The sequence below is a fragment of the Camelus dromedarius genome, chromosome 14, assembly GCF_036321535.1.
Source record: "Camelus dromedarius isolate mCamDro1 chromosome 14, mCamDro1.pat, whole genome shotgun sequence".
NCBI classification, from domain to species: Eukaryota; Metazoa; Chordata; class Mammalia; order Artiodactyla; family Camelidae; genus Camelus; species Camelus dromedarius.
Genome location: NC_087449.1, coordinates 48,273,246 through 48,298,664, shown reverse-complemented (window position 1 = coordinate 48,298,664; position 25,419 = coordinate 48,273,246). Strand labels below are relative to the sequence as shown.

Here is a 25,419-nt window from a genome sequence, read left to right as displayed (position 1 = left end):
GTCCCATCGAGACACCCTTATTCAGACATTTTATTTGAATTTACAACAGTGATGCTTGAGATGCCTTATGGAGAATTACTCCACCCTCTCTGAAGAACCAGGCTGTGCCATCCACCCTACTTCTGATGTTAACACAAAGCTGCCTTAGGCAGTGTCCCCACCTAGCAGGATCAAGGAAAATTCCAGGAGCCCTGGGGCAGATCCTGCCCCACTCCCCACCTCCTCCCCAAGCCTCAGGGTTGGCAGGCACTGGGGAAAGCTGCCAACCACTTGGTAGACCACTAGGTTCTCTGTTTTCCCTTCCCTTTCCTTTTCAAATCCCACAGTTTCCTGTTGGGGAGAGGCTGTAATTAGCCCAGTTCAGGCACGAGATCCCAGCCAGAGGCACCACTGCTGGGATAACTCTAGGAAAACGGGGAACCAATATTTTTCCAATTAGAAGGATTGTGGCATAAACTTTTTCTGAGTTGTTATATTGAAACCAGATTTCTCAAGTCAGCTGCCAGGGAAAGAAGGCAGAGCTGAGCTCCCTGTGTTGCCTGGCCCTCATCACTGCCTGGGAGGCCAGCCTCTCACTGTGGCCAGACAGGATGATCCTGGATTCTGGGGAGGCTGAGCTGCCCCTTACTGAGGTCCTGTACCAAACTCCTGCTTCAGTGTCCTGAGAGATGGGTAAACGGGTGATGGACGGAGCAAATTAAGGAGACAGCAGATGACTCAGGATGAGAGACAGGAGGAAGATGCTGGGCGGGCTAGCTGATGTTCCCCCCTTTCAGCGATTTACAGGAGATGGACCCCAGCTTGGTCATGAAGTTGGTTTGCTTCCACTGTGCGATGCAATCCTCAGAAATTTTAAAGTCAGTCTGGACAAGATAAACCAAAAAAAGTGATTATAGTGATGATGGCAAGACGGCAAGAAAACAAAGACTCTCTGGTACTACTAATAGAGTAAAGTGACTCAATTTCTCTAAGAGCAGTTTGTGAAAAGCTTTCATGTCAAGGTATTCCTCTCTTTTGCCTAAGGTAAGTTCATTTTAGGGATTTAGTTTAAGAAAATAATCAGAAATAAGTACAAAGAACTAGGTACCAGGACATCCATTGTAGCATTCTAATAGTGAAAAATGGAGAACAACCCCAATGTCTAATCAGGTTTTGGTTAAATTTGATAGTCATGATACAATACTGTATTATAAGATCCACCCTTTCAATATTTAAGAAGATGGGGAAATTTTTGAGGCATAAAGTTAAATTTTTAAAAAAGCAGACTAAATATATTGTATGACTTAAACTGTAAATATATTATCACTATGCATAGAAAAAGCCCAGAAGGAAATAATCACTAATGACATTTTTCAGTATCACTAGGTGGCAGGACTATGGATATTTTATTTTGTTTTCCCCTACATTTTAGACATTTCTACCATGAAAATTTATTTTATAGCTTATTTTTATAGCTATAAAACTATCTTTATAGAAATATAACAAAACTTATTTTTATAGAAAAAAATTAGGGAATCAAAAAACCAGCGTGGAAAACTAGGAGAGGGAATAGACAGAGCCATTTGCCATTTGCAGGAGGATGGAGAGAGGTAGACACCACTCTAAATGCCCCCCCAGAAACACTTTGTCTAAATGAGGAAACAAGGTATTAACTAGAAAAAGTCACACATGTAGTGGTGATTCCACAAGGACAGTGAATCTCTGCTGCCTTATTCATTGATGTAGCTGGAGCACCTAGGACAGTGCCGGACATTTATGTTAGGGATTCCATGTTTGCTGAATGAATGAATGAATTCGAGGCAGGTCATGCAAGTCAGTGCCCCTCAGGGCAGAGAGAATGAGTGGGCAGGAGGGACCCTGGGAGGGCTCTGAGCCAGGCCTCATCACTTCTGGTGACCCTGGGTGGCCTTCGCAGGTATCCTGCGAGGTAAAATGGGGATAATCTATCACAGACTGAAGATCTAATGAGGAAACCTCAAGTCCTTCACACAGTGCCTCACATCATCTGTCAGTGCTCAGTATGTGTGAGGGCCCTCAAGCTCCTTAGGTGCCTCATTCAGAAAGGTCTGGAATGAAGAAGAGAGGGGCTTTGATGCAGGAAGGCCTGGCTGGGAAAAGGGCAGATTCAGTAAGAACAGTCTGGGGACACAGTCCAGGTGGCCTGGGTAAGAGGGAAAAAGTGCAGCTTTTTACCTGTAACTTCTCAAAGACTTTCTTCTTGGGCTTAAGCTCTTCATCTGGTTGACCCTTCTCATAGCCCTCCACGAACACTCGCTCCCCGGGAGCAGAGCCTGCAGGAGGGTCCAGAGGCTCAACCTGGCGGCTCACCCCTTCTCTGGGAAGACACACAGGACAAGAAAAGAGTGAGGCTATGGATGGCCTCCAGCTGCTGTGGAGGCCAAAGCATTGGAGCCTTTACCTCCGGGCCCCCATGGGATTTAGGGCACTCCCAGTGCCAGAGCCCCAGCAGTCTCTCACTGCTGTACTACGTCTTTGGATATCACCAGCACTGGGTTAACTGGGACTAAACTGAAATCCTATGTCAGAAGAGATTCCAAAATCTGGGCTTTTAGGGGAGGAAGTATGACCTAACAGCCAATCAGAACTGGCCTTGAATCCTGGCTCCACCTCTTACTAGTAGTGAGATGTGAGTATGCACACAGCTTTAACTCATCAATTTCTGTTTTTAATAAAGTGCTTCCTCCATGGTACTTGCACAACAAATACTTCCTCCATGCCTCATCTTTCAGGTAGTGTTCCCATGGCCCCCACCTGGCCTGTGGAGTGGCCATGGGCTAACTCCCCGCTCTTCTTGGCTTCCCCAGGTCCTGTGCCCTGCCCAAGCCCTCACTCACAGAGAAGCACACAGGAGCATGCCTTGGGACTCGACTCCTCTCATCTTCTGGGGCTTCAGATTGCACAACACCACCACCAGCCTGTCGTGCAGTTCCTCCTGGGGCACAAACTGCACCAGGCTGCTCACTACCGTCCGTGGCTCAGCTTCCCCGACATCAATCTTCTCCACGTACAGGCTGTCAGCATCTGGGTGCTGCCAGCAAGAGATGTCAGTCCTGGAGAGTCTCATAATGGAATGGATCATGGGGCTGGTGAACCCTCTGACTCCAGAAAGGGGACTCCTATGCCCCACAGAGGCTCAGGAGGAACCCTCAGAAGTTAACTCTCCAGGTCCCAGACAGCAGACATGAGGAGGGGCCCTGAAGAGGCAGATCTGAGTAACAGGAGCCTAATTACTTGTGTTAGAGGCAGAAGGAATCTCTAGCAGAGACAATGGCCTGAACTGCCTGTGTGGCTATCATTAGGTAATGTGCTGCCTTAGGTCAAACTCAATCCTGGGGGGACTGGAGGATTGGGGAGGACAGCTGCTGGCTTAACTACCTGAAACAAGAGCATGAGCAGCTATTTCAAAGTAGTCTGGTGGGTGGTCTATATGGAGAAAAGCAAATCAATACTGGGAGAAAGAAACCCACACCAATGGTCCCAGGCCACTGGTTGCATAATCTTCTGTCTCTGGGAAAAAGGAAGGCCTTCTCCCTTCACCATTTTCTGGGGCAGGGAGAAGGAAGGACCAAGGGGCTGATTCAAGATAAGGCCTGCAGCTAGTCCAGACAAGCTGGGAGAGACCAGGTGAGTCTATCAGACTGGATTGGAGAGATAAACAAGTTCCCCCTGACTAACATCCTCTCCCAACTCTGAGTTCCTGGCTCTGTTTGGTTGCATTAGGTCCAGAGACAGCAAAGGGAAAAAAAGCCTGACGCCTGAAATTAGATGCCCGAGTTCTGACTTGCAATATGACCTCAGGGATGTTACTTCCCATCCTGGGCTAGGTTTCCTCCAGATGGAAACAGACAAACCTGACCTCTGTCTGCCTCTCTAGGATGTGGTGAAAAATGAATACCTTGTCCACACTGATGATTTTCCCCACACGGATATCCAGCCGGGATGGGATGACCTCCTCTGGTTCTGAATTCTTGGGAGGGCCTTTGGCAATGGACTCTGGGAATGAGAAGAATCCAAGTGCTCAGAACTCTCCTCCTTCCCATGACAGGTCAGCTGCTGATCCCACCAAATGAGGATACTAGTAGGACTTAGTGCAGAATCCCCAGAATCTACCCACTGAATTACACATCCTTTAAAACAGAGCCGGCAGCCTTTGAGGAGCAACAGGCCAGATTTCACCTCTCTCCCTCGCGTCTTGAGCTGGAGGAGGGGAGGGGCCGGCAGGAGCTATGCTGCCATTCCTGCATTCCGCTTGTATGTACTGAGTCTTTTCTGGGAGAGCCACACAAAACCATCAACGTTAACACCTCAGCATCATGGATACAGGGATGGCCAACTAAGAACCAGTCAGGAGCATGCGGAAGGTAACTGGGCGAATCTAGAGCTGAGCTTCCCTAAGAAGCTGGGCAGTCCCCGTCCGAGCAGCTGCGTGACCCTCTTGGTCTAACTGAACTGGTCTCCTTAACTGAAAGGGTGCATTTTGTGACAGGATCAGGGACATGGCTCAGGCCAGCGCTCAGCAGTGTTGTTAGAGCAGGATATAATCACTTCATAGTACCGACCAAACCAAAATCAAGAAGACTGGAGTTCCATTCCAGGAGTCAACAGGGCATGACATTCCTGCACTGTAGACCCCTTGGTTTCTTGGGCCTCAGCTGAAGACAGAGCCTTTTCTGAGGCCCACTGACAGGCTGTCTACCCTGATGATGTCAACCCCTCCCTGGCCCTTCCCCTCCCCAGCTGGCCTTACTCTGCTTCGAGGGGTCTGGGTAGGCAGCGCTGGACAGTTTCTTTAGTGCAGGGTTATTAAACTTCTCCCGGATGGGATCCAGCAACTTGTTCAGGGCGACTTCCACAGAATTCTTTAGGTCTCCAGGGTGTACAACCTGCAAGGGTACAAGGCCAGGTGAGACAAGGGACTTGAAAGGCCCACGGGACACCTGAATCTAAGAATAATGCACGTATAGGATGTAGGGTGTTTTCCTGGTAGAGTCTTACTTGATCCTCTGGACAACCTTGTGAAGCTGGTAGAGCAGAGAAAGCTCTATGGTATCTAACTTGTCTGAGACCCAGGGCTTTGGATCCTGAATTCCATACTAACTTGAGGGGTTTTAGAGGCTGAATGCATTTATTAGTCAAACTCTTCTAGTCCCTCCATTTATGCTCAGAGTAGTGGCATAAACCAGTGCTGTCCACAGGCAGAGGGGCGTTCACAGGGGCAACCCAGAGGTGGGAGACAGCCTGAGGGAGAGCTGATGGGCAAGAAGACAGAACAAGGGCTCTGCAGCTAGACTGCCCGGGGTCAGCGTCCCAGCCAGCTGGGCGACCCCGAACCACGCACTTCACCCCTCTGAGCTGTGGATTCTTCACTTAAAAAATGAAAATAACACCACCCATGTCTCCTAGAGCCGGAATGAGGATTAAATCACATAATGTGGGTGAACATGGTGAGTAGTGCCAGTACATGGTAGGAGTCCAGTAAGTCCATTTTCCCTCTCGTGTCCGGTGACTAGTGCTTTTCCACCCCAAAGCTGGCCTGAAAGGAACTTCTAGATATTCTGAGGGGGTATCCCTTGGGCATGAATGCCTGTAATAAAACAATGCCCACATTTTTGTTTCTGGTGCTACTCCTTCATTTCCTTGGGAATGTTTAATTAAAATTTTTAACAGACCCTTGTAAACTGATTGACTTAATAGATTGCAGCAGCAAGGGAGCTGCTCTGCCACGTACAAAACCCCAGGGAATGTTTCTTTCTTTTTTTTTTTTAACTTTTTTTATTGAGTTATAGTCATTTTGTTTCATTTTTAAAAACAGTAAAATGTTAGACCTGTCCTGTCCAATATGGTAGCCACAAGCCTCAGTGTGGATATCTAAACGTAAATTAAAGTTCAGTTCCTCAGTTGTGCTGGTTACGCTATGAGGTTCAACAGCCACACGTGGCCAGTGGCGGCTGTGTCAGTGCGGACAGAACCCGTCCACCGTCACAGGAGGTGCTGCTGCTGAACGCTGCTCAGGCTCTTTCTCCAGAGCATTTCTTCTATGCCTTCTTATCATTCCCACCAAGGACTGTTCACAGGGCTGAGGAATGGAGTGTGGGTTCTGTGGCCTGCCTCAGACTGCAGATGGAAGGCTTTCAGAGAATGGCTGTCAAATATCCAAAATATGGGCCTAAGGGCCCTCAGACCTCAGAGGTCACTGAGTCCTTTCCTTGGATTTGACGCTCAGACCCTCACACAACATTGCCTCTATCCTCTGGCCTCTGCCCGAACACCTCAGTGACAGGGACACAAGGGCAGGTAAGACAGCCCTGTCCATCACCACACTGCAGTCATTGGAAAGTTCTTCAAGCCTAAATCAACCTCCTGGTGGTCCCCACCTGTGGTCCTGGTTTAGCCCTCTGGTGCCACAGGAAGAAACCCAACTCCTCTCCCAGGAGAGCCCTCTGTGCATTTAAGGACAGCTGAACACAACCTGGCTTCCCAGCTAAACATGCCTGGTTCTTTCAACTGTGCTTTTGTAACATGGTTTGCAATCTGCTTCCTCTCATGGCATCTTTCCTTTCCCCACCAACACACCCCAGACTGTCAAATTAACCTCATAAAACTGAAGTCCAGGGCTGAACGCACAGCCCTGAAGGCACTTGGAACAATGGAGAACTGAGCGGACAATCAGCTCTCTGGTTCTGGACTCTACATTTCTGATGACTTAGGCCAAGACCTCGTTGCCATTTCTGACAGCCCTGTCACATTGCTGATTCAGCCCAGATTCAGAGTCAGTCAAGACCCCCCATTTTATTCCCCACATATACTGTCAGTACTCTTTCCCTTTATGACCTGGCCCTGCCTACCTGTCCCATGGTGCCCCGCCTCACCTTGTAGACACCAGTCAGACCAAACCACTTGATTCCTTATGTATCATGCTGTTCCACCTTACCACGTTTGTGCACAACGTATTCCCTCACAGATTTCCTTGTGAACACCTACCTCTTCCTCAAGTGAAACAGAGTCTGGATGTTGTCCCCTCCACAAAGCTTTCCCAGACAGCCAGTTAGTCACTTCCTCCTGCTCTACTTCTGGACCATGTATACATCTTTACTGTACAGTAAGGAGTAAATGATGTTTGTTTACATGTCTGCCTCTCCTTCTGGACTACGAGCTTCATGAGGATGGCATCCTCTTTGTAATGCCAGCCCCTAGCACGGTGCCTAACACATGGGCACCTAGTAAATCTTTCATTAAACTGTTTGTCGAAATGAATATTATCCTCTATTTGGTCCTTTTATAGTTATATCTCTTTTCTGAACCTTGATTTTGCATCTGTCCCTGAAATGCTTCAGCTTGCTGGGTTTTGTCCTTTGTTCCAGGTTAAGTCCTTTCCAAAATGATGAAGACACTAGTATATTAGCTTTATGCCATTTGCTAATCCAATCCGTGGACCACGTGAACTCTCATCTAACAAAATTTAACAAAATCTGTAGCCTCGAGAGCATCATGACAGAGCCCTGTGGCACAGAACCAGAAACCTGGTTAGGCCACCACAGAGAGGTGTGTCAGTATGAGCACAGTGGGGATTACTCCTCTGGTATTACCTCATCAGCAAAGTCCTTTTCCAGGTCCAAGTAAGCTGTGTAGGTTTTGTTTCCACCCCATTTTTCATCTCGAAGGATCACAAACTCTGTAAGAAAAAGGATCCATGCCAACAAACTCACTGATAATGGCAAGTCAGCCTCCCTGGCCCAAATGTGTGGGTATTTGTAGTTTCTGCCACATATTCTGAACTTCATCACACGGCACTTTATTGTTTTTAAGTTGGATGAGTGGCAATGTTGTACACCCAGCTAGCATCCAAGCTCAAAGGGAAGGACTGTGTCTTACATCCCTTTTGGATTCCCCTGGTCTGACAATGCCTGCCTGCCCCCTTCATATCTACCACCCATGCTGACACCCAACTTAGAACCTAACCTGGTAACAAACACACAGACAGCTCAACGTTATCTCCACTTCAATCACACGTTATGAGAAATCAGAGCGGAGAAATCAGGGAAGCCACCCCCTGGAGGAAGTCTCTGTGACAAACCACAAGTATGATCATGGCACTGGTTTTGGTATTTCAGCCTGGCCTCCAAGGAGAAAATGGAGAGTGCCTCACCAGACTTTAGGGGGAAGAGGACGTGCTTGATGAAGGACAGAACGCCATTGTTCTCCACGTTCCCTGGCTCACAGAAGGCCTTCTTCAGTTTTTTCTTCACATCCTCTTTCCGATCAAGGAGATCAATCTTGGACTCCTAGAAGCCAAAGAGGAAAAGAGGACCTCTTGTGGTTGAAAATGAGAACGTGCTCAACTAATCTGTGTGTTTTAATTTTTTTGAACAAAGATTTAAACATTAACTTTAACAAAAGCAGAATTAATCAGTGAGGAACCACTCACAATACTGCCACCCAACAAATAAAAATATTTTAATTTTGGGGGGTGGGGGTTATAGCTCAGGGGTAGAGCACATGCTTGGCATGCACAAGGTCCTGGGTTCAATCCCCAATGCCTCCGTTAAGGGGGAAAATAAGATGGAAAAGGCATTAAATTTGTACAATAAAATATTTTTTTTAATTAAAAAAAGAAAAATTTTTTTTCTGTTCTTCCCAGGCCTTATTGCAACATATGGAATTGTTACAAATTTGTAGCTGGAGAATAAATGCCCTTTATGTTTTCACTTGAGACTATATCATAAGTACTTCTGAGTGGCTACGCAGTCTTCACATGTAATTTTCATGCTATTTTATATTCCCAATTATTAGTGACACCATAATTCATTTAGCAATTTCTAAACTGTTAGATTATGGGAGCTGATTTTTACAAATTATACACAATGCTATGATGAACATCTTTGCAGAGCTTCCTTTGCCTTCTCTAGGATTATTTCTTTAAGCTATCAAAAATTGCTAGGCCCCAAACGGTCTTCTAACAGGCATACAGGCAGTGACACTGCCACCAGCAACATGTGAGGATACCTATTCCACAACAAACACCAACACCAGGTAGTATGTATTATTTAGAGCCATTTTTCCTTTTTAGGGTAATAGGCTTTGTTTCTTAGTTTAGAGTGACTGAGCTCACGCTCATTTTTGTGTTCAGTGGTTACCAAGCTCTGGTCCACATGTGACGGGTGTGAATCACCTGGGGTGCTTTAAAAAAACATAAATTACTGGGCTCCACCCAAACCTAATGCATCAGAATTTCCTGGGGTTGGGCCAGGCATTTGTATTTTAAAAAGTGATGCTGATGCAGCCACGTCTGGGAACTGCTGCTAGCACTGGTTTCCAGGATGAAGATACGGTGAATGTTACCAAATAGGATGAGTGATAACACCTTATCAGAGAAGCAACTGACACGTGGAGCATTTTAATGAAAGAAAAAGGAATGAGTTTATTCCTTTAAAAAGTTTCTATGCTTATATTTACCAGTTTCTGGTCAAAGATCTAGAAATCAGACTTAAGAGAGCTCAATGAGCGCCCAAAAAAGAATCCAAACAGAATCAACTACGAGGATTTGAAAAAAAAATACAGATTCCTGAGTTGTTTCCCAGAGCCATGTTACCAGCATCTCTAAGGACAGGGTCTAATCAACTCTCTCTCTCTTTTAAAAGTTCCCCAGGTGATTCTGAAGATCAGCCATGTATGGGAACCCAGCATTTAACATTTTTTACATCTTTGGGTTCCACTAATTCCTTTATTCTGTGCTCTTAGTGATCAAAATAGAAGTGTACTTTCCTCGAGCAGAGGAAACATCACCCTAACCATCAAGATGCTAACTGGCGAAATGCAACCACAGCCTTCTCACTAACAAGGTTGAATTTTATCACAGTTCTATGGGTGAAGACATTACTTTTGCTTGTGTTTTTTACCAGTAGCAGTAAAACTATTAAAATTGATTGCTTTCTATCAGGACTGCTTCCTGGGTCCTTCAATATTCAAGAACCACTGGAATTAACTGGGTAACTTAAGATTCCTTATGGCTCAAATATTTGAGAATTCTAGTTAGCCAAGTTACTGTTCTTTCTAGTCTTCAATTTCTTCATCTCTCGCTAAAGATTTCCCAACTCAAGTCAGAGTTGGCAACCTACCTCTTCTGAAGAGCTCATTTTGCTGCCAGTTAGTCCTGGAACCATAGGATTCATCAGATGGACCCGTTTTGAGTAGCCAAGTGCAGGGAGGTACTGAGGGGTTAGAAAGAAACACAAAAAAACAGGTATTAGTGTAAATCCTCCTCGGTGCCCCAATCTCATCTAATTTAGCCAGCCACCGAATAGTTTGATATATTCCTTCCAATCTTTTCTCCACTGAATATATAACTTTTCAATGGTAATCATAATATAAACAAAGCTTTTTTCTCCTACTGTTTCTTTTTTTTTATTAGTATTACATCGTGAGGTTACTGGATTCACCCAACCACCATAAACAATTCTAAAAGATGGAAGTACAGTGTAGGGCTACAAATCTTGAGAGAAGGGAAGTTGAGTGACCCCACACCACCCTAGCTTGCTCCCTGATGGCATTTTTTTCAAACTGAGTACTGAGAAAAAGTGACCAAGCAGAGAGCAGCAGTCTGACTAAGCAGAGGAGACAGAGACTGGAGTTCAGGGCTGCCAGAAGGCCAGGATTTGAGAAGGGTTCTAGAGAGAAGGGAGCCCCCTCTAAAAATCTAAGTCAACATTCTCCATTGAGTGCTTGACTGACTCACAGCTGTGTGTGCATTCAGAGAGACACCAGGAAGCCCAGCAGAAAACAAGCTCTGGGAGGCTGGAGACCTGAGCAGAGGTTTGAGAGGCTGCACAGTGCTGGGGAGACAGAGGTTGAAATTTAGGTCCAATCAAAGCAGAGAGGGCTTTGTGAGCATCCTGAGATTTCAGTTTGAGATCCTAGAAAGGCCACATCCTGAGAACAAGGTCCACATCATAGGAATTAAGGCATACTGAAATAGACCTGTTCTAACAAAGTCCAAAACCAACCCCTGACAGGATCAAGGTGATAAGTCAGTAATTTAACAGCCTACAGAAGACATAGCACTCTGTAAGCATAATCCAGAGTGTCTACAGCATATCTACAATGTCTCTGACACAATAAAAAAGTACTAGAAATGGGAAGTAGAAAAAAAGTGACTGATAGTTCGGAGAAAACAGTAAGTAAAAGCAGACACAGAAATAATCCAGATATTGGAATAAGCAGATCGGGATGTCAAAATAGTAACGATTGGTGCACTAAAGGAAATAGAGGAAAAGACGGACAAAAGGGAGAAAAGATGGAGAACTGTAAAAGAGAATTAGAAACTATAAGAAAGAATCAAATGGAAGTTCTAAAATGGCACAGCGTGATGCTGGGTGGCTTTAACAGAAGATACGATGAATGAACATGAAGAAAAGTCAATAGATAATATCCAAACTAAAGCACAAAGGGAACAAAGGAAGGAAAAGAACAGAACAGGCCCTGAGACACATGGGACGTGATCAAGAGGTCTCATCTATGTAAAATTAGCATCTCAGGAGAGGAGAGAGAGAAAGGACAGAAGATATTTTTTTTCCTTTTCATTCTTTAAAAAAATTTTTTTTTAAATTGAAGTGTAGTTGATTTACAATGTTAGTTTCAGGTGTACAGCAAAGTGATTCAGTTATACATATACATACGTGTATATTTTTTCTTTTCAGATTCTTTTCCATTATATGTTATTATAAGAAATTGAATATAGTTCCCTATGCTATGCAGTAGGTCCTTATTGTTTTGTTTATCTATTTTGTATATAGTAATGTGTGTCTGTTAATCTCCAACCCCTAATTTATCCCTCCCTGTCCTTTCCCCTTTGGTAACCAATTTGTTTTCTATGTCCATGAGTCTGTTTTTGGTTTGTAAATAGAATTTGTATCATTTTTTTTTCAATTCTATATATAAGTGACATCATATTTGTCTTTCTCTCTCTGACTTACTTCACTCAATATGATCATCTCTAGGAGGGCAGAAGAAATATTTAAAGGAAATAAGGGGACAGTTAAAGAGGAAAATTTACCAAATTTGATGAAAACATTGACCCACAGACTTAAGAAGCTCAGCAAAATCCAAGCAGGATAAATAAAAACACTGTAGTCAAATTGCTGAAAATCAAAGACAGAGAAAACCTTAAAAGCAGCCAGAGAAGGGGAGGGTATAGCTCAGTGGTAGAGCGCGTGCTTAGCACATGGGAGGTCCTGGGTTCAATTCCTGGCACCTCTGTTTAAAAAAAAAAAAAAAAAAAAGCAGCCAGAGAAAAGATATATTATCTGCCAAGGAGAAACAAATGATACTTACAGGTGACTTTTCGATGGAAACTATAAAAGCCAGAGACAACAGGACAACTCCTTAAAGTGCAAAAGAAAAATAACTGCAAACCTAGAATTTTATAGCCAGCAAAAGCAAAAGAAAGTTCTCGGACAAAAGAGCTGAAAGGACTCATTACCATGAGACCTGCAATGTAATCCCAAAATACAAGAGGGTCTTTTGGCTGAAGGAAAATGATCCCAAATGGAAGCACAGAGGCACAGAACAGCAGGAAGGAGTAAAGAGCATCAGAAAGGGTAAATATACATGAAAATTGACTGTTTAAAAAACAATTATAGTCAAGTCTTTGGGATTTAAAATATACGTAAAAGTAAAATATATTACTATAGCACAAAGGGCAAGAGGGTATTAAGTGGGGTAAATCTGTTGTACGTTCTTGCATCTTTGGGAAGTGGTAAAAATATCTAACAAACTTTACTAAATTACAGAGATAGATGTTGTAATCTCTAGTGCAGGGCTGGGCAAAACTTTCTTGAAAGGGTCATGTAATAAATACTGTAGGCTTTGTGGGCCACATGTGATCTCTATTGCACATTCTTCATTTGTTTCAAAGCCCTTAAAAAATATGAAAACCATTCTTAGAGCTTTTGAGTCATATAAAAACTGGCCATAGGCCATATCTCTGTTAGAATAATAAAAGAAGGCTCAATTAAAAAATTAATAGAGGAGATAAAATGGAAAAATGAGAAATACTTAAGTAATTAAAAAAAACCCTTGCTTTGTAAACATTTCCCCATTCATTAAATATATCTAACAACCATTTAAAAATATTATATAATATTCCATTCTGAGAATTTATCACCATGGATTTAACCAATCCTTTGCCACTGGATATAAGATAATTTCTAGATTTGCTTTAAATTGATAACATGATAAATACTTTTATACATAATTCAAGTTGTACTTTTAAAATTATTCCTTGAGGACACATTTGTATAATTATTAGGGCAAAGGGTAGAAATATTTCAGAGTCGTCAAATCACCCCCTAGGAATTTACATTTCCACCAGCAGTGTTTTTTCCACACTCTTGCCAATATGAGGTTTTGAGAAGCCTTCAAAAATACCAACCACTTCTCAATAGCCCTTTTCAACTTACTTGAGTTCTTCCCCAGAGAAGAACAAGCATGGGTTTGTGATTTCCTCCTTTTAAACCTGTTAAGCCTCATCTCAGAGACGAGTGGTTATGGAAGATCCAGAGCAATATGGACCACATGCTCTGGGAAAGAACAATGGTTCTGACTGGTGGTTCCTTTCCCTGGAAACTGAGCTGTTAGGAAAGAAGCAAATACAGGTCTGGGGGCAGCTTCCTAGTGGCAGCAAGAGCCCAGGCTTTTGAGTCAGACAGATCTCAGTGCTAATTCCTGCTTAGTCATTAACGGTGACAACCTTCTTATTCTCTTTATCCTCAGTTTTCTCATTTGCAAAACAAAGAGAAAAATACCTACCACACAATATGATTGCTGGGACCAGCACATTTGAGAGACTTTAACGCATACCCCTGAGGCTCAAAAGAGAAAAAGAGAGGAAAGAGAACACTAACCTTCTCTGCAAAGGTGAAAATCTTTCTCTGATCAACGCCTCCAAATTGAGCATCTACTTTCAAATACTCTTCATCCAAGGCCTGTGGAAAGAAACACATGAACATAAACTCCTACTGTATTTCCTCTGTATGCATCTGAGAAATCAGATACTTTTGAAAACCATTAGATTTTTCAGAAGGAAGCAAATAAGCAGCATTCAGCCTCAAGAGCCAGATACACATTTGCTGAGTGCCTGCAAGGAACAGTCCTCCACATGGATGTCACGGGGTAAAATAAGCAGCGTCTCCACCCTCAGGAAGCTCAGAATCCAGAGGGAAGGAGGGAAAGAAATACTATAGTCATGCCAAAGGTACCCAGTGAACAAGGCAGCCTGTGACAAGTGTCAGATAACTGGCACAAGAAACAAGTGCTATGAGATGGCAGGAAAAACAGGAAAGACTGAACTATCATTGATACTAACTGATTATCACTCACTACATGCCAGGCCTAGTGCCAGCCCTGTGGATGCAGAGATGAAACAGACCCAGATTCTTCAAGGAGTCAATCACCCAGTTGAAGAGAGAGACCCGTAACCAGGGCATTTCAATACAGGGTGCCAAGGGCTAACTTACACGCTCACTTAAGGAAGATGCTAACATGAAGAAAGAAATGGTTATTTCTATCTGGTCAGACAGGTGGCAGTGAAGGCTTCCGAGAATCAGATTATGGGCTGAGCTTGGTTTTGAAGAATATATAGATATATATAGATGTTTTTCACCATGCAGAGGAAACAGAATGTAAGAAGGCACAGAAGTGTTAAGTGTTTAAGGAAATTATAAGTGATTCATTCTGCAAAAGCACAAACCTCAAGGGATGTGGGAGATGGTGCGTGATAAGGTTAGAAAAGTTGGTGAGGACCCTGAATGGCATGTGAGAATACCTAGCATCATCCTGGCTAGTGAATAATTTGAAGAAGGGAAGGAAGAAACATGACCCACATGGCAGAAAAATTACACTAGTAAGAGGGTAGAGTGTGGAGTGGTGGCCTATGGGCTGAAGACAAAGAGAACAGCTAGGAGGCTGCGGTGAGAGTACAGGTGAGAAATAATGATGAACCAAGTTAGTGGGGATGTAGAGCAAGAATGGGGGGAGGGTATAGCTCAAGCAGTAGAGCGCATGCTTAGCATGCACAAGGTCCTGGGTTCAATCCCCAGCACTACCCCTAAAATTAAATAAATAAATGAACCTAATTATACCCCTCCCCCCAAAAACCTAAATAAATAAGTTACTCTTTAAAAAAATGAATTTAACAGATTTTTAAGAAGTAGAATTGATAAAATTCAGTGCCCGATTGGCTAGAGGGGAAGAAAAAGGTGAATAAGCAGTTAGAATCTAGAACAGCACTGTCCAATAGAAGTTTCTGTGAGGATGAAGATATTTTCTATCTCTGCTGTCTGACAGGTTAGCCACTGGCCACACGTGGCTTGTGAGCAACTTGAAACACAGCCAATGAGACGGAAGAATTAAAAATTTTAATGATTACTTTCAACAGCCACATAGGACTATGACTAGGGGCTACCATAGTGGGCAGTGCAGACCTAGAATGTCTGACCAAGGGCAGGCTTGATTTTCTTACATCATTCAAGAAATATACAAAGGAAAAACTAGGTCTATTGACATTTTTTATCCTACCTTCCCTGAGCTAATAACCAGTATTAACAGCTTGGTTTGAATTTTTCCACACTCTCTCCATGCTCATACAAATACACACACACAAGAAGTACGATGTGTTTGTTTTGCTTAATGGAAAATAGGATCATGCCTAAAATTGACTTTTACCCATCACTCTGAAATTAACGTTCTTCAATTAAGGGATTACGATTAACATGAAGAAGATGTGTCAGATGAGCAGTGTTTTTAAAGAAAATTTTTTGGGCGGGGGGTAGTAATTAGATTTATTTATTTATTAAATTTATTAAATAATTAAAATTATTTATTTTAAAATAGAGGTGGTGGGGATTGAACCCAGGACCTTGTTCATGCTAAGCAAACGCTCTACCACTGAGCTATACCATCCCCCTAGCAGTGTTTTAAAGGACAGACAGGTAGGCGAAGACTTACAGCTGAAGAAGTCAAACAGTGGTCCAGGGAGTCTGGGGAGAGGGGTGCGGGGAAGGAAGACAGGAAGGCAGGCCGACAGCATGATGAAGGAGCAGCCAGTACGTCAGTCTAACTGGGGCTGAGAGACAGGTTTGCGACCAGTAGTGAGAAACAGTGCAGAAGAGGTCACTGGGCAACTCCATCCCTCCTACGTTACCTGCAGCCCCGGGTACAGCAGGCCACTCAGCAGCGGGTGCTCCACCTGCTTTACCACCTCAGCTCCAGCCTTCTTGGCGTCGTGCTGTGTGACCACGGAGGAGAGGCGATACACATCTAGTGTGTACTCTCTGAGGGGGAAACAAGAGCGGACAGCTGTAAGGCTGGGCTCAGGCCTCAGTCTAATCCTAAAGCGCGTTATTACTTCACTCTCCCAGTCTTAAGACTTTCAAAGAGAACACTGCCTGGTAGTTTCTAACATGTGAGTGGTCCACCCTCTCATTCAAAATACTACTTTATTTTTATTTTTCCTTTCTTAAGATGGCTTTAATTAATCTTTTTCTTCGCTTATCTCTTGAAATACAGCTTCTGTGCCATTCCCCTCCATTCTCTTCTGGAATGCCTATTAAATAAACAGCAGAATTTCTCAATGTATCTTTTATATCTTTCGGTTTTTTTTTAAAACGTAAACACATGTAAGGAATAAAGAGCAATATTAAGAATAGAGTAGCCACCACTCAGTTTAAGAAAAGGGACCTAATTACTTCTGATGCTCCCATGTAACCCTCCATGACCCTATCCCACTTCCTCCTTCTCCAGAGTAACCACGAGCCTGAACTTCTGTGTTTCTTTCTAGTTTTATACTATGTTGTATCTCTAAACAATGTGTTATAAATATTCTTACATGTGCATCCTGGTATACATGTGCAAGTTCCTTTATATATGCTCAGGAGTAGAATTTCTGATCATAGGAGATTTGCACCTTGAACTTCAGTTCAACGTAACATCAAACTATTTTCCAAAGCGGGTTTTTAAAATCAGTTTTATTACTTAATATTGTTATTATTTTAAATTTTGCCAATTTGGCAAGCATGAGTGGTTTCTTACTGCAGTTTAATCTACATTTAAAAAAATAATAACCAAGGAGGGTAGGCATTTTTCCATAAGTGAACTAGTCATTTGGTTTCTTCTGTGAAATGCCTATTTAAGTTTTTCCTACTGGACTGATTCATTTTTTTGACAATTGCTTTTGTAGTTTTTGACATATAATACTGGGCATTATCTCTTTGCCAGTTATACATGTTATAAATATCTTCACCCAGTTGGTGGCTTGTCTTTTTACTTTATCTTACTTTCAATGTACTGAAGGTCTTAATTTTAACAAAGTTGAATTCATCAATCTTTTCCTGTGATTTGTGCTTTTGGTGTATCTTGTTTAATTTTCCCTGACCTGCGATCATAAGACTGTCTTATATATTGGCTTTTAAATGTTTTATAGTTTGGCCTTTACAATTAAATCTTTAATCCACTTGCATAAAGAGATCATTTTTTTCCCTATATGGATAACCAACTGTCTTTGCATTACTTTTTCTTAAAAAGTTTATTCTTTCTCTGCTGACCTGCAATGCCAGCTCTGTCATAAATCAAGCTTCCATTATCTGTGAGGATCTATTTCTGAACTTTCTATTCTGTTCCAGTGGTTAATCCTCTTTCCCCATGCTATATTAATGACATAAGACTTGGTATCCAGAACACTTTAGGAACTCCTAAAAAAAAAAAAAAGTTAAAAAATGGGCCAAAACACTTGCATAGACACTTGATTGATAGAAGAGGAAACACAGATGGCCAAGAAAAACATGAAAATAATTTTTTTTGATAGATATTTTCAGGTAGTTTACTTCTATACTCGAATGGTAGTTTGGGTGGATAAAGGTTTTTAGGCTGGAAATTCTTTTCCTTCAGAATTTTAAAGGCTTTGCTTCGTTTTTTGGCTTTCAATGTTCCTTTGGAGAAATGCAAAACCATTCCAATTCCTGACATTTTGTATATGACTTCTTTTGTTCCTTTGGAAGTATGGATAATACTTTCTTTTTGTCCCTAGTGCTTTGAACTTCCAAGAGAATGCACTTTAACGTGGGTTTATTTTCATTCATTGTATTAGGCACTCAGTGGACCCTTTCAATCTGGAAACTCATGTCCTTTAGTTGTCCTTACATTAGTATTTCATTGATGATTCCTTCCCCAGTACTTTGTTCTCTTTTCTGGAACACTTATTACTCAAATATTAGACCTCCTGGCCTAGTATTCTAGTTTTTACCTTTTTCTTTCTTTCTTTTTTTTCTTCCCCATTGTGAGCTGTGAGGCCACAAAAACCGAAGTTCAACCACACACAATTCAATGAGGCCCTCATGGTACATGCAGTCTTCAGTGTTCTATTTATCATATTTTACAGATTCTAGGACACATTTTAAAAAAAACACTTAGCGTCTCTGAAATCTAGACGGCTCTTTTAAATAAAGGCATGTTATAGATTAATTAGCAGTGTTTTTAAAGACATCTTCGATCAACTGAAATACAAATTTCTTTGTATTCCTACTTTCACTTCGTTTCTGGCCACTGAGTATTCTTGACTAATTTATCAGTTGATTTACCTGAGGCACTTAGGAAGCTTAAAAAATATTTTATCCAGCATTTTAAAAATGCTTTTCAGCAGGAAGTTCGGTCAGAGTATCTAGTCTGTCAGATTGCTGGAAACAAAAGTCCTTCACCACATCTCAACCACTTACAGTTTTTTTTGTCCATCTCTCTGGGCTGCATTTTAGGTGAATTTCTTAGTACACGCATACCTCGTTTTATTGCACTTTACAGACACTGTTTGCTACAAATTGAAGATTTACGGCAACTTTGCATTGAGCAAGTCTATTGGCACAATTTTTCTAACCGCATTTGTTCATTTCGTGTGTCTGTGTAACATTTTGGCAATTATCTCAATATTTCAAACTTTTTCATTATTATAATATTTATTATTATAACATTATTATAATATAGTAATCTATGATCAGTGATCTTTCATGTTACAGGCATACCTTGGGGATATTGTAGGTTCAGTTCCAGACAACCGCAAGTAAGTAAATATCACAATAGAGTGAGTCACACGAGTTTTTTGGTTTCCCAGGGCATGTACAAGTTATATTTATACTGTACTGCAGTCTATTAAATTTACAATAGCATTATGTCTAAAAAAAGTATATACATTAATTTAAAATACTTGATTGCTAAAAAAAAGCTAACCATCATCTGAGCCTTCAGCAAATTGTTATTTTTTGCAATAGTATCATCAATAGGGGTCTGCTAGCTTCAGATTTCATGAGGTTTAAGGAAAGAAGCCGTCTCCATAATATAAAAGTACAAGGTGAAGAAGCAAGTGCTGTTGTAGAAGCTGCAGCAAGTCATCCAGAAGATCTAGTTAAGATAATTCATGAAGGTGGCTACACTAAACACCAGATTTTCAGTGGAGATGAAACTGCCTTCTATTGGAAGAAGATGCCATCTGGGACTTTCATAGCTAGAGAGAATGCCTGGCTTCAAAGCTTCAAGCACAGGCTAACTCTCGTTATGGGCAAATACAGCTCGTAACTTTAAGTTGAAGCCAGTGCTCATTCACCACTACAAAAATTCTAGGGGCCTTGAGAATTATGCTAAATTGTGGGGAGGGTATAGCTCAGTGATAGACTGTGTGCTTAGCATGCACAAGGTCCTGGGTTCAATCCCCAGTACCTCCTTTAATAACTAAACAAACAAATAAATCTAATTCCCACCCCCCCAAAACAAAGTGGGGGAAAAAAAGAATTAGGCTAAATCTACTTTGCCTGTGCTCTATAAATGGAACAACAAAGCTGGGATGACAGCACATCTGCTTATAACATGGTTTACTGAATATTTTAAAACCACTATTGAGACTTACTGCTCAGAAAAAAAGATTCTTTTCAAAACATTACTGCTCATTGACAATGCACCTGGTCACCCAAGAGCTCTGATGGAAATGTACAATGAAATTAATGTTGTTTTCATGCCTGCTAACACAATATCCACTCTGCAGCCCATGGATCAAAGAGTAATTTCGACTTTCAAGTCTCATTATTTAAGAAATACATTTTGTAAGGCTAGAGCTGCCTTAGATAGTTATTCCTCTGATGGATCTGGGAAAAGTAAATTGAAAACTTTCTGGAAAGGATTCACCATTCGAGATGCCATTAAAAACATTTGTGATTCATGAGAAGGTGTCAAAATACTGACATTAATAGGCGTCTGGAAGAAATCGTTCCCAACCCTCACAGATGACTTTGAGAGGCTCAACATTTCAGCGCAGGAAGCAACTGCACATGTGGTGGAAATAGCAGGAGAACTAGAATTAGAAATGGAGCCTGAACTGCTGCAATCTCATGATAAAACTTAAGTGGATGAAGAGTTTCTTCTTATGGATGAGCAAAGATCATGGTTTCTTAGATGGAAACCACTCCTGGTGAAGATGCTGTGAAGATTATTGAAATGACAACAAAGGATTTAGAATATTACATAAACTTAGTTGATAAAGCAGTGGCAGGGTTTGAGATGACTGACTCCAGTTCTGAAGGAAGTTCTACTGCGGGTAAAATGCCATCAAAAGGCATTGCAAGCTGCAGAGAAATCGCTTGTGAAAGAGTCAATCGATGTAGCAAACTTCGTTGTTGTCTTATTTTAAGAAACTGCCATGGCCACCCCAGCCTTCAGCAACCACCATCCTGATCAGTCGGCAGCTGTGAAAATCCAGGCAAGATCCTCCACCAGCAAAAAGATTATGACTTGCTGAAGGCTCAGATGATCAGCATTTTTAATAACAAAGTATTCTTAAATTAAGGCATGTACATTTTTTCTTTAGACACAATGCTATTGTACACTTAACAGACTACAGTATACTGTAAACATAACTTTTATACACACTGGGGAATCAAAATATTTGTGTGACTCACTTTACTATGACATTTGCTTTATTGAGGTGGTCTAGAACCGAACCCACAATATCTCTGAGGTATACACTTTATTTAAAACTCTCAATGTTTAAAAGTAGGAAAATTATGTTAGAAAGAAAATTATGTTAGATGAAGTAAAAAGAGAAATCAACTTGTAAGGGAGAGATCTGGGTTCACATCATGGCACTTCTGCTTACTAGCTGCACAAACTTGGGAGAGTTAGATCTGAATCTATTTCCTTATCTGTGAAATAGGCTAAAACAATGTTTACCTTAAAAGTTGTTCTAAGGGTTTAAATGCAAAAGTCATCATTAGGGTGATACATGGCTTATCTGTCAGGTTAAAAAATTTTTTAAATGTGGAAACTGAGGCAGCAGAGGGGAATTACTTAGGAAATTGTAGGTTAAAAGACTAAGACACAAAATTTTATATAGCTAACATTACAAATATGAATAAAACTGACGATAAGAAGCAGTAAAAATTGTGGGGGAGGTAAGAAATATTTCAGATATTTTTCTTTCACATTTCTTTTATCATTATTTGCTGAGGTTGGAGGGAGAATGGGAGGTTGAGCAGTTCACCACTCTTCCATATATATGCTCTGAGGTTTGCATGGCCAAGGACTTTGCTATGGTTACACTCACATTTCCAGCAAATAAGATAATACCTACGCATTTACTAGTCAGTAGACTTTTGATGGATGAATTAAAAGGACAAAGGGTATAAATTTTTTAATGGTTCTTAACAGGTAGAGACCAATAGCTTCTAACCCAGATTTGAATACCTAGACTCCCCAGGCCAGTAATTAGCTAGCCATGAGGTGGGCGGATGATCAAGCACTTACTTGCTGAGCTGGTAATCAGTGCCTTTGATGAACTTGAGCTTCTCCAGGGGCACACCAATGCTCTCCAGCATTGCCTTGATCACATTCTCATAGTAGCTGGTTCGGAGTTCTAGAAGTTCCCACGGGGCTTTCATGTTATCCAGATATGCATGAAGGTCCGCAAACAGAACCGTTACCTGGTCATACGAGATAAGGGGCCACCAAAATGTGAATTTGTCCAAGTACCTCCAAACAAGTGGGACAAGTCTAGTAAAGTCTCTCTTTTGGCCCTTCCCTAAGGCAACTGCTTGGTTTATAATGTTAGTTCTTACCTCACATCCTGCTTTCAGGAAGTCCGCGATCTTAGACATGGGCACGAAGTAAGCCACATGTGGCTTGCCTGTGGTTGCTGTCCCCCAGTAAACTTTAAGTTCCCGCTCCTTCAGTATCTCCTTCAGCTTCTCTTCCCCGAGAACCTCCTGTTGTGGAAGCAGAAGAGCTGGTTTAATGCCGGTGCCCCACCTTGCTCATCCTTTACCCTGTGACAAGGAAAACAAAGGCAGGTATCACTGAGGGTCCAGGCTCAGAGCAAACAGGGAGGTCCGGCCAGGCTCTCAGTGCTGAGTGAGAGCCAACCTAAGCTGGTGCTATTGCTAGTACCATTCCAGGGGAATGACACTGACATTAGGGGAATGGAACATGTCCCCAGCCGTATCTTCCTCTCCAGCTATCTCTAAATCACACACTCTCCTTTCATGGCCAACTTCTTGAAAGATGTCTCTTCTTTTGGTCTCCATTCCTTATTTCCCATTCTAGTTTGAACTCCATACAGCAGCACACCACTGAAAATGCTCTTGCTAAGATGGCCCCCTTGTTGCTAAATTCAATGAATACGTTTTAGTCTTTGCTCCCCTCTGAAACAATCTCCTCTTTTGTTCTCCTGTATTTTACATCTTAGTTTTCCTCCTACTTCTCTGGCTGCTGGGACTAAGATTTCTTTGCAGCTGCTTTCCTTCCTAATCATTAAATACTAACAATCTTCGGGGTCCTATCTCTTCTCTTCTTACTCTCTGTTCTCCCTAACTGATCTTCTTCTGTGCTTCGGTTACTACTTATGATCTAGTAACTACCAAATCTCCTGCTCATACCCATATATAAAACAAGTACTTTTTATCAACCCAGTTAATTCAAACTTGACATGTTCAAAATTAAACTGATACTTTCATCTTCCTATCTCACTCCCAACCATCTTTTTCAATTATAGTTTCACACCTAGTGAAGTACATGGTACTATCATTCACTGAGTTGCACAAGTTACTCTGAAACAGCTCTTAACTCCTCCTACTTCTCTCTACCTCTACACCACCTAGTCTTGGCCACCATTCTATCACACTAAGATTACTACTGTTAATAGCCTCTTAACAGGTCTCCCATATCTACTCTTGTCCCATGTCCCAAAAGAAAGCCGGGGAGGTCTTTAAAATCCAAACATATTTAAATACTTCAGTAGTTTCCTTTTGCCCTAAGACAGTATTAGAAAAATCCTAATAGGCCAGTATGCTGCTGATAAGATTTTAGTGTTTCTTCAAGTAATGGTTTGGGGAGGCTGCTGGAAGCCATGAAAGACAAAAATTGTTTTGCTGATCTGAATCATCACCTATTAGCAGGACTCGTTAGAATTCTGTTTCAAGCCAGCTGGAGACTAATCCTGCATCCTTTGAGCCTCTGACTATTTGGACACTTGGAGACTTTTCATTACCCAAGGAAAGGTCTTATCACTTACCTTTTAAGACCTGAGTAAGTCAATGCCCCTAGCTTTGTGTGTCATTTGTCCCCAGTCACCACTGTTTTATGGAGAGAGGCTAGGAAACAAAGGATCTAAGGGCAAGCATGCAAGAATCTCTGGTTAAGATCAAGTTATGAGTGAAAATACCCCAAATGTCCATCAACTGACAAACAGAGAAACAAAATGTGGTATATCCTTATAGTGGAATATTATTCAGCCATAATAAGGAACACAGTTCTGATAAGTGCAACAACATGGATAAAATCCGAAAAAATTATGCCAAGTGAAAGAAGCCAGACACAAAAGGCCATGTATAATATGATTCCATTTATATAAAATACCCAGAATACACAAATTTGAGACAGGAAGCAGATTAGTGTTTCCCTAGGGCTGGGGTGAAAGGAGGAATGGGCAGTGATTGCTAAGGGGTATGGGTTATTTTTGATGATGAAAATGTTCCAGAATTAAATAATGGTGATAATTGCACAATGGTATGACAAAACCAAAACCCACTGAATTGCACACTTCAAAAGAGTAGATTTTATAGGATGCGAATTGTATCTCATAGAAAGAGAAAAACAAGCTGTGGCCCAATCCATGTGTCACTGCTCTTAGAATACCCCCCAGTTTTAAACATAGCCTACAAAGCCCTCATGACCTGGTCCCTGCCTCCTAAACAAACACATAAAATATATAGTATGTCAGATGGTGATAAGTTCCACGGAGACACAACAAAGGCAGAGCAAGGGATGGGACAGTTCTGGGGGCAGGGTTTGTTGTTTAAATAAAGCGGTCAGGAAAGGCCTTTCTAACAAGAGAACAATAGAGGCCTGAAAGAGGCAAGGGAATGAGCAATATAAATACTTATTAAATCTTGATCTTCATTTTGCTTCCTCTACTCCAGCCAAGGTAACCTTCTCTCTGAACCTCAGGGTTCTTTCTCCCTTCTGGGTCTTGATCTGGGTTCCTTTTACCTGACATGTTTTTACCCCTGACTATTCCGGTTAACTTCTACTCCTGCAGTTCCTGGAAACAGCAGGAACATATGTAGAGTGAAGAGGTGATCTGCATCCTTTTGGGCGCAGTTTAGAGGTCACTTCCTCAGCTTTCCCTGACACTCCCCCTCAGCCCTCTCCTTTCAAGAAAGATCTCCACGTAAAGTACCTTCCAGCACTTGTTTCGACTGTAATTAAGTGTTTGGGTTATGGCTCATTTTAAACGTTTGATTTCCACCAGACAAGCTCCGGGAGGGGATGGCCCTGACGTGTCCCCAGCCCCCAGCACCGCGCCTGGCACATAATAGGGTAGGTAGCGTGGGAGCCCTGGATTCAAACCCTGGCTTGACACAAGTAACTACACACAGGTGAGCCCACTGTGATTTCTGTGGTATCCAGATAATCGCACCTGTACTGACTGACCGGCAGTGAGGACTACAATCTCTCAGAGATGCCTCGGTGCGGAGTCCCCGGCCCCACACACTTACGACCCCGTAGCGAGGCTCAGGATCACTGGGCCTTGGGCCCCTGTCCCCAGTGGCTCACTTCCAACCCCGAGGTCCGACCTGCAGGTTCCGGGTGATAAGGTGCAGCTTCTCTTCAGGGCTCAGAGCGTCCCCCATGGCTCTGTCGCCCTCGACTCCCTCGCTCAGCACGGCACCCCCTCCCCTTCCTCGGTCACCGTAGCCGCCGCCGCCGCCGCCTGCCCGGAACTGTCACGCGGGGCCGGTTAGGTTGCATCAGCTGAGCTCGTCGCTCGGCTTGCTCGGCCTGGACCCTCCTCCTCCTACCAAAGGCCAGAAAAGAGTC

General features: G+C 42.3%; 1 protein-coding gene across 4 annotated transcripts; it reads right to left on the bottom strand.

Annotated features, from left to right (window-relative positions):
• Positions 1-12: 12 nt before the first annotated feature.
• YARS1 (tyrosyl-tRNA synthetase 1) lies at positions 13-25,389 on the bottom strand. Of its 4 annotated transcripts, none has more exons than XM_064493808.1 (13): positions 25,156-25,389; positions 22,161-22,307; positions 21,850-22,025; positions 16,217-16,346; positions 13,920-14,000; positions 10,137-10,229; positions 8,168-8,303; positions 7,608-7,693; positions 4,769-4,904; positions 3,917-4,014; positions 2,856-3,049; positions 2,194-2,335; positions 13-863 (listed from the first exon to the last, which is right to left on the bottom strand). In XM_064493808.1, the coding sequence occupies exons 2-13, from the start codon at positions 22,197-22,199 to the stop codon at positions 753-755; spliced, it is 1,422 nt and encodes a 473-aa protein (XP_064349878.1). In that variant the 5' UTR covers positions 22,200-22,307; positions 25,156-25,389; the 3' UTR covers positions 13-752. The 4 variants fall into 4 exon arrangements, with proteins under 4 accessions (XP_064349878.1, XP_031320509.1, XP_010974363.1 ...); XM_031464649.2 differs by having other exon boundaries at positions 22,161-22,367; positions 25,176-25,389; XM_010976061.3 differs by having other exon boundaries at positions 25,176-25,389.
• Between the last annotated feature and the right edge of the window lie 30 nt (positions 25,390-25,419).

Coding starts and splice junctions, on each gene's coding strand:
- YARS1 (XM_010976061.3), bottom strand. CDS start 25,232: ATGGGGGACGCTCTGAGCCCTGAAGAGAAGCTGCACCTTATCACCCGG. Junction 4,905..7,607: donor AAAAGGACTTTGCTGATGAG/GTAATACCAGAG, acceptor GTACCCTTGCAG/GTTGTACACCCTGGAGACCT. Junction 864..2,193: donor AAGTCTTTGAGAAGTTACAG/GTAAAAAGCTGC, acceptor TATCTTGTCCAG/ACTGACTTTAAAATTTCTGA.